Source organism: Schistocerca serialis, chromosome 9 (assembly GCF_023864345.2).
Source record: "Schistocerca serialis cubense isolate TAMUIC-IGC-003099 chromosome 9, iqSchSeri2.2, whole genome shotgun sequence".
Classification (NCBI taxonomy): Eukaryota; Metazoa; Arthropoda; class Insecta; order Orthoptera; family Acrididae; genus Schistocerca; species Schistocerca serialis.
The window spans coordinates 344013788-344023590 of record NC_064646.1 but is presented as its reverse complement, the minus strand read 5'-3'; the positions used below and the strand labels follow the sequence as shown (position 1 = coordinate 344023590).

Below are 9803 nucleotides of genomic sequence, written 5' to 3'. Positions count from 1 at the left end.
TTGTGAAATTAGTTAAAAACCAAGTAGAAGTGTTAATAGTTATAGGTATTTTTCATTTGCAACATAATTCAATGAGGTATCAGTTTTTCCAGGTTGTAAATGGGACTCTTTAGCCAAGTTTAACTTGTAGATGTATTAACTCTTTTCCATGTTAAATATTTAAGGTAATTATTTGGGATAAATGCTCCAATTGTGCACATACAGCTCATGTAATAGTCATAAACATGTACAAATGAGAAATTTAATAAAACAGTTCAATCATATTTTTGCATACTTAACAAAGTTATAGTAATCGCACTTGTGGTACTTTAATAATCTAGGATTTTAAGAATCCAGATTATCTTAAATTGTTCACATTTTTTTGTACTCAATGCATTTTAGTTAGAATCTAATGGCTGTAAGCCACATTCAAACTGCATTTCTTTGATTGCATACCTTCAAATCTAAAATGTGATTTAAAACAATTTCATGAAAAAGTGAATTAAAATTAATTTATTTACATAAACTAGCATAATTCTATGCTAGATAATTTGATATACACACTAATTCTGCCTATTGCACACAGATAACATTATTAAATACATATTATTACATCATGTACAAAAATAATTTATATGGTACAGTAGTGTTCGTAAAATGTTTTAGCTTAAAAGTAAAAGTGGAACCTTTTGATACATGGTAAACTTTTTGTTATCAACGACATCTATACAATCTAAATCCAATCAACAACAAGTAAGTAACATTTTGTTTTATTTACAATGAAGAGATTTTGACTTTCCATGTCAAATAGAAACAGTTTTATTTTCTGATGCTGTGGTTTTTGAGATCATTTCTGTATTTTTATTCACTTGCCAATAAACTATATAAATACGTACAACAGTTAATTATACCACGGTTGGTGCTCAAATTTCATGCTTGCTGCATTGGACATATTCAGTAGGATAATCTTTAATCTTTCTCTCATCGCTGGAACAGACCAAAGAGACGACGAGAGGGTGCTCGCTTCTTGCTAGATGAACTGGCACTACTAGAACTGCTACTTTCATAATCACTAGTGTTAGCTTGGTTTGTTAACTTATGTTTCATTTGTTCATCAAGTAATGCTTGCATATCCATCTGTAAACAGAAAAACGTGAGAATTACAATTTTCGGTAATTGGTTGTCCAAATGTAGTTTATTTGCTTTTTTTTATTTTTTTTACAGAAGTCACAGTAACCAGTTCCCATAAATTTTTTGTAGTCAATGTATTTATTGTAAGTGGAAAGATGATCATGCCAATGTCAAGTTTTTTTTGTGCTAACCTTGCACCTAAAATTGCTTTAAGGAAAGTGTAATAATCTATTATTTTCACATGGAAAAGTGTAAGAAACCAGAATTGTTTCTATTTTTTTACTGTTGTGATACCCCCTCTTCCTTAACACAGCAACTCAGTGCATCATTATTCATTAATGTTTGTATAATAGGTGACTTTTTTTATAAGCTGTCTGCATTAGATAACCTGAATTTAAAATTAACAACATAAAAATAGTCCAATGTTCATGGCATAAGTCCCTCATTAAAGTCAAAGTCATCATATATGTCACTGAAAATATGAATCCAACAACAGTATGTCCCATAAAAATCAAAATCATGCTAGTCCTACAGTGGGAAGAGATTTCTAGCTGGAATACCACATCACATGCAGTTGCAGCTGCTGCATGTCATGAAACAGTAAAATTTTTTGCCTTCTTGGGCTCTGTACTCACAGAAGTACTTAGTACAGTGTAACACTAGTTTCTCATCTGCAATGTGCATGCATAGTTATAAAAAGTTTGCAAATACATTTTTGTTGTTATTGTTGTCACAGTCTTCAGACCAGAAACTGGCTTGATGCAGTGCTCCATGCTACTCTATCCTGCGCAAGCTTCTTAATCTCCAAGTAACTACTGCAACCTACATCCTTTTGAATCTGTTTAGTGTATTCAGCTCTTGGTCTCCCACTATGATTTTTACCCTCTATGCTGCCCTCCAATACTAAATTGGTGATCCCTTTATGCCTCAGCACATGTCCTACGAGCCAATCCCTTCTTCTTGTCAAGTTGTGCCACAAACTCCTCTTCTCCCAAATTCTATTCAGTACCTCCTCATTAGTCACATGATCTACCCATTTAATCTTCAGCATTCTTCTGTAGCACCACATTTCAAAAGCTTCTATTCTCTTCTTGTCGAAACTACTTATTGTCCATATTTCACTTCCATACATGGCTACACTCCACACAAATACTTTGAGGAAAGGCTTGCTGACACTTAATTCTATATTCAATTTTAACAAATTTCTCTTCTCCAGAAATGCTTTCCTTGCCATTGCCAATCTACATTTTATATCCTCTTTACTTGGACCATCATTAGTTATTTTGCTCCCCAAATAGCAAAATTCATCTACTAATTTAAGTGCCTCATTTCCGAATCTAATTTCCTCAGCAACACCTGATTTAACTACATTCCATTATCCTTGTTTTGCTTTTGTTGATGTTCATCTTAGATCCTCCTTTCAAGACACTTTCTGTTCCATTCAATTGCTCTTCCGGGCCCTTTGCTGTCTCTGACAGAATTACAGTGTCATCAGCAAACCTTAAATTTTTACAATTAATAAAACATTCTGGGCTATTGTGCCGTGGTGAAACTGTTTAAATATTGCCTCACAACCATGTATTTCAAATGGAACAAAGAGCTCTATGAACAGATGGATGGTGTCACTATGGGGAGCTCCTTAAGCCCAGTTATAGTGAACTACTTAATGGAAAAATTCAAGGAGCAGGCATTGGAAAGTACGAACAAGAAACTGAATATTTGGTTCCATTATGTGGGTGATATGTTTGTTTTGTGGCAGCATGGCAGGGAAGAACTGGATTGTTTTCACAAAAACGTGAACTGGATCATTTTGAAGATTCAGTTTAGCAAGGGGGATGAAGCAGGTGAAAGAGGTGAAAGATTAAATTTTCTTGATGTGCTAGTTTTCAAGAAAGAAGATGGTAGCTTGGGCCACATGTTTACCAAAAACCCACACACACATAACATTACTTACACTGGGATTCAAACCACCACCCACAACAAAAGTGAGGCATAATAAAAATGCTGGAAGATAGAGCAAGGACAATGCGTGAACCAGAGCTGCTTGACGCAGAATTAAAACATCTCAACAATGTCTTGCTCAAGAATGATTATTCGTTTGCTCATGTGGAAAGAGTATTAAGACCACCGCATGGAAACCATAGTGATGCTCAAAGTGCTGGTGAAATCAAATGTTTTCCTGCCATTCATTAAAGACATGAGTGACTGCATTGGAAAAATCTTGAAAAAGTGGGAGATCACAATAATTTACACACCCACACGGAAGATACAAGATCACCTAAAATCTGCCAAGGATGCTCATCAACTGCTGGAAAAAGCTGGAATTTATAGGATTCCATGTAGTTGTGGGGAGGTGTATGTGGCTACTACAAAAATAACTGTCAAAAAATTACTCGAAGAGCACAAGGGCAATTGCTGCATACCATCAAAGGCTATAGAGAGACGCCATAGAGATTGTGAAACACCCAGGAATTTCAATTGGAAGGAGGAGGGCATGAAATTGAATGAAATTTGGATTCTGGTGCTGAAAAAAATGTGTACCAGTCTTCCACCATGGGATGATGATAATAGTGGACAACCGCAGTCGGCAGCAGCCAATTGCACTCATGCTTTCAAAACATGTGACATCATACCATTGCACGGGAGCTGACGGAAACGGAATTTTGCTGCAGACAGTAGCAACCCAGAGTGTGAATCGGACATTCAACAAACCTAAGATCCTCCCTGAAAATCGAGTTTTAAAGTGAAATCTCTTCAACCATGGCATAATAACCTGGAATATTTTATAAACTGTGACAATTCCAGCCATGAAAGTTTACATTTTACAATTAAATTTTTACATCACTCATAAAACGCACTACCAAACTTTAGGAAAAAAGCTATGTTTCTTCCCAGCAGAACTTTGGCAGTACCACACAAATGCACTCCCAGCTTAGTTTGCAGATGCTGGCTCTAACTCTAGTTATGTGCTGGGACATATCAAACTTAAGGAAAGACATTATAGTCTGAGGAAGTTGCAAAAGCAAGGATGATACATATGACTGAAATTAACTTAATACGACAAATGAAAGCATGAAATTCATAGGATAATGGAAATGCGTATGATCTTCAACGTTGAGAATTATTATCTTGTTGGGCTCCTGAATACCATGGCATGAAATCAAAGAAGGTATGAATATGTTCCTGCATAATTCCCTTCTACATGGAAAATCCAGGATGGAATGTAACAGTATTATGAAAGGGATAGTTGCTACTCACCATATAGTGTGAGTGCTGAGTCGCAGACAGCCACAACAAAAAGACTGATACAAAATAAGCTTTCAGCCAACAAGACCTTTGTCAAAAATAGACATCCCCCCCCCCCCCCACACACACACACACAAATGCAACTCACACATACATGATCACAGTCTCTGGCAGCTGAAGCCAGACTATGAGCAGCAGCAGCAGTGCATGGTGGGAGACGCAACTGGGTGGGGGTAATGAGGCTGCAGTGGGGAGGGGAAGAGAAAGCAGGGTAGCAGTGAGAGATGGTGAAGTGCTGCTGGGGGTGTGCAGGGGCGAGGTGGAGAGAGAGTAAGGCAGCTAGGTGCAGTTGGGAGGTTAGACGGAGGGCAGGTGAGAGGGGTGGGTGAGAGAGCCGGGGTGGGGGGTTAACAGGAAAGGAGAGAAGTAAAAAGAGTGGGTGCATTGGTAGCATAGATGGGTGTGTAGTACTGGAATGGGGACAAGGAAGGGGCTGGATGGGTGAGTAAAATGACTAACAAAATCAGGAGGGTTACAGGAACATAGGATATATTGCAGGGAGAGTTCCCACCTGTGCAGTTCAGAAAAGTTGGTGTTGATGGGAAGGATCTGTATGGCACATGCTGTGAAGCAGTCATTGAAATGAAAAATGTCATGTTGAGCAGCATGCTTAGCAACAGGGTGGTCCAGTTGTGTCTTGGCCACAGTTTTTCGGTGGCCGTTCATGAGGACAGACAGCTCGTTAGTTGTCACACCCACATAGAATGCAGCATTGTGTGTGTGTGTGTGTGTGTGTGTGTGTGTGTGTGTGTGTGTGTGTGTGTTTTTTACAAAAGGCCTTCTTGTTTTATTTTGTGTCAGTCTTTTTGTTGTGGCTATCTGCGACTCAGCATCTCTGCTATGTGGTGAGTAGCAACTATCCTTTCCAAAATATTGTTACATCCCCTTCTCAATGGCTTGTATAAGAGAACATGAAGCACTGACAGTGACTATTGGAACACCATGCCAATGAACTATGCCAAATATATTTCTTGAAGAAAGGTGTGGGCATGCTAATTAGCACTGCGGATTGTCAGAATGGTAGAATATAACATCCATGCACCCCATCACTGAAGGAAAAATATGAAGATAAACCAAATATATATATAGGATTTTATTTAAACAAACAAAGTTATTTATTGAAAAATAAAAGGCAAAAATAATTTTTCTGTAGTTATCTCCTTTAGAAATACATTTTTCTCAGTAAGAAGGAAGGTGTCTTTTTTTTTGTTAAAATCCCACACTTGTAGACTGAAGCTGGTTGCATCAGGAGCCAATTTCACACAAATCCCCCAACACCTTCACCACCTCCAAATCATTGTCCTCCTCGTACTTCTTTAAGCAGCCCAATCGTATGAAAATCACAGGGTGATAGGTCCAGACATTAGGGAGGGTGATGAAGCTGAGTCCACTACATTTCTTCAAGTTTTGAGACCTTCAGAGTTGCAGTAAAGAGCCTGGAATTTGTAAGAGAGTGGCCTCTCACATCAGCTGGTCTTGTCTTTGTGGCAATATGCAGCCCTCGTCTGGCTCAACAGCTCACAGTAATAAGAAGCACTTGTTCTGCCTCGCTGGTGCAAAAACTCAAAACCTTGCCAGTTGAAGGAAACAGTTAAGACAGCCTTGTCAGCTGACAGTTGAGCCTTGGTTTTCATTGGGGCTGACTCCCCTTTACTAGTGGTGTACCCATGTTTTGCCTCAGGTGATGATCTCAAATCAAAAATATGTCACACTATTTCACAAACCTTGCTGTGAGCCGCTGATAGACCTGCAAACTTCTCAACTTCTGATCTGCACTCAAAAGGTGACAGGCCCATCTTATGTGAACATTACAAACTTTAGAACATTTGTGATCATTGCTGCCCGCATCTCGTGGTCGTGCGGTAGCGTTCTCGCTTCCCACACCCGGGTTCCCGGGTTCGATTCCCGGCGGGGTCAGGGATTTTCTCTGCCTCGTGATGGCTGGGTGTTGTGTGATGTCCTTAGGTTAGTTCGGTTTAAGTAGTTCTAAGTTCTAGGGGACTGATGACCATAGATGTTAAGTCCCATAGTGCTCAGAGCCATTTGAACCATTTGATCATTGCTTGATAGCTCCCCCAACTTATTCCAACCTATTCCTCAATTTCAGATACACTCATCCATCAATCTTCTTCAAGAACATCTTGGACTGTGGGAATGTTTTTGTCTGTTATGCTGGGCTGAGAGCAACAATTGTGCTCCTGATTTTCTACTCATTTTCACCCTTCCTTGAGCTCTTTATGTCAATACACAGATACTTGACAGTGCCCAGACTGTGTAATAAGTCTCTGAAAAATGTCCGTTGCTTGCTTGAGCTCATTTACCAGCAAGAAATTTTGTAATTACTCATTCTGCAATGCAGGGAATGTTGAAGGGTCAGCTCTATCCCCCCCCCCCCACCCTCCCCCCCCACCCTCTCATCACCCTGTCTTCAAAGCTTTCTAGAAGTGTCGACCCAGTTCTGCCAAACATAGACACTCATAAACAAGATTTTTGTTCCTATTTGACTTACCTTTGTAGAAGCAGGTGGTCATAAGCACTCAATCCAGCTTGCCAATCATTATGTCTGCCATGGGATTTGTGTGTCCACTGCAATCTTACGTGTTTATAGTGTCTGGGCTGACCCTATAGCAAACATGTCACCAATGCCAGCTGCAGAAGACTGTGTCAAACTGTAAGCCCCTACAGGTCCACACCTATTGCAAGGTGTCAATGTAGTAGCAACACTTTCTATGAAAGGATGCAATATTGGATGATTCAGTATCCCCTCATTGTTTTATATTGCTCTCCATCCACTGGTTCACATGTGTCACTGTTATACCAAAATGCATAGTATGTGCTGGGGTTTCATGGGGTGCAAACATATTTCCTGGGGGCCAGTTATTTTCCCCCATATGAACTCAGTAACATCATGATATCGTCCCAATCGATGTTGTGTGGTTGATAGGTTCTCCCTGTTGTATTTCCACTTCATCTGATCAGTGTTCACCTTTTCGGTCTCACAAAACTGGATGCTGCAAATGCCTTCACATAAATCATCCTTCTGCAGTGACTGGTACACTGTTCCACACAATGTCCAAGTTAGGATTCATTTTCGAATTTGCAGTTTTTCCAAATATTGATATAGAATCTCTCATTTCGACCTCCATTGTCTATGAGATTGAGTACCTGAATATGTTAAATGCACTGTCTAGGAGAATATTAAAATTTTATTTCTAATTTATTGTTCATTCACTTTCGTCTCATAATACTTCACTCATGTTGAAAATAGTGGATTGTATACTAACAGTGGTGTGACACTGACATGAAGGTTTCAGTGTAATGTGATCTTCACCGTTACCTACATCATCATGTTAACTCAAATTTCCAAGGCCTCAGAGAACCATCTGACACAGACAAGTTAGAAGTTAGCTTGATATTGGTGCTGAATAGATTAATTAACATCTTTGAACCAAAAGAGAATTGGAAGCTGATAGGGAAAGATATTATGTGTGACACACACGATATATAATACTTACCTGCCACTGCTCAAGTTGTTGGCTGAGTTCTACTTTCTGCTGAATGGCTTCCAAGAGTTGACTGTTAACCTGCATCACATCGATGCGAGTGCGGGCCAGTTCCACCTCAGTGGCATTCTTACGTGCAACTGCACCATCACGTACTTGCCATGCCTTATTTATAATTTCATCACGTGCCAGGTGTGTATTTTGCAGATCAAGTCTGGCCTGATCACGTTCCTCTTTTGCTGCTAGCAGTTCTGCTTCACGGACACTAAGCTGTAACAGAGTTTAATTTATTTCCTCAATACATTTTCTTATGAAAATGCATCCAGTATGCTAGTGTCAAAATTAAGGTTTCAGATACAGCATGTTGGTAAACTGAAGAGCGAGCCACACTTATGATGAGAGAAAGTGGCCTTTCACAGAAGAGCACCCCACCTGCCTGCCATACAGGACAACTAAGAATCACTTTGCTGTCTAGCATAGCAGCGCATTGTATGGTAATTTATGTAGATTTTGTTAACATGTGTTTCTTGCATTAGTTATATTAGTTTCTAATTTCTGTATTCTGTTTATTGTTAACACATTTAAGGCCAGTATAAGATAGTGAAGCAACCTGTAGTTGCTCCTTGTGATGTAGCTGGGTAGAGAGAGTGGAGACTTGCCTGCTTGCACTTCAGTTTACTCACAGACTAAACTTATTTGATAATGCTGAAAAATATGAAAATTAACAGATGTGAAATATTAACATGATTCAGTCAAATTGTCAATAAATCTGTATTTTTAGTAAACTGTTCAAGGATACACAAACACTGGATGGTGTTATATGGCAGTGGGTATTATATTAAATTGCACAAAAAAGCAATGTTTGTGTCTATGAAATAGATGTTACATTAAGAAAAAAATGTTGATCACTCTGTTTTGAAACAAATTCTGATTCAGTCACTGCACCCCAACTTTCATCAAACATACTCATTCTCTCTCTCTCTCTCTCTCTCTCTCTCTCTCTCTCTCTCTCTATCTCTCTCACCCCCCCTTCCCCTCGCCATAAGCGCAACTATCCTGCAGACCTTGTCCACAAACAGATTTCCCGAGCAATACATTCCTCCCCGTCCAACAACAATGTTCCTACCCCCAGACCACACAGAAGCATCCCCCTTGTCACCCAATATTATCCTGGCCTCGAAAACATCAACACATTACTCCGCCAGGGATATGACTTTCTCAAGTCAACCCCTGAAATGAGATCATCCCTTGACAAAATTCTCCCCACACCACCCAGAGTTGCCTTTCGTCGCCCCCCTAACCTCCGTAACATCCTTGTTAAACCCTACAATATTCCCAGACTACCTTCTCTACCCAGCGGTTCCTACCCCTGTAACCGACCCCGCTGCAAAACCTGCCCCATGCATCCCCCCACAACCACCTACTCCAGCCCCGCTACTGGTAAAACATACACAATTCAAGGCAGGGCTACGTGTGAAACTACACATGTCATTTATCAACTGACATGCCTGCACTGCACAGCCTTTTACATCGGCATGACAACAACCAAACTGGCTGAGCGCATGAACGGACACAGACGAACTGTCCGCCTAGGAGATGCCCAATACCCAGTAGCGGAGCATGCCCTCCAGCATAATTCTAGGGACCTAGGAGCCTGCTACACCGTATGTGCCATTTGACTTCTCCCACCAAACACCAGTCCCTCTGAACTGCGGAGATGGGAACTTGCACTCCAACACATCCTTTCATCCCGCCATCCCCCTGGACTGAACCTACGTTAAACAACCTCACTCCCATTCACTCTTCAGTCTTCTCCTCTTTCCCTTTCCTCTTTAGCCATTCACGCATCTTTTCATCCCACATAGTTGTGTTTATCTTTATACT

At 40.1% G+C, this 9803-nt stretch overlaps 1 protein-coding gene across 1 annotated transcript in view; it reads right to left on the bottom strand.

Moving 5' to 3' along the window:
- Nucleotides 1–282: 282 nt before the first annotated feature.
- The window catches only part of LOC126418966 (bicaudal D-related protein homolog), a 540337-nt gene continuing 530816 nt past the window's right edge, over nt 283–9803 (bottom strand). Inside the window, exons 8-9 of the mRNA XM_050086013.1 lie at nt 7932–8189; nt 283–1116 (exon numbers count right to left, since the gene is read on the bottom strand). Of these exons, the coding sequence (XP_049941970.1) occupies nt 961–1116; nt 7932–8189 (414 nt within the window). The 3' untranslated portion in view covers nt 283–960. The remainder of the gene's footprint in view (nt 1117–7931; nt 8190–9803) is intronic.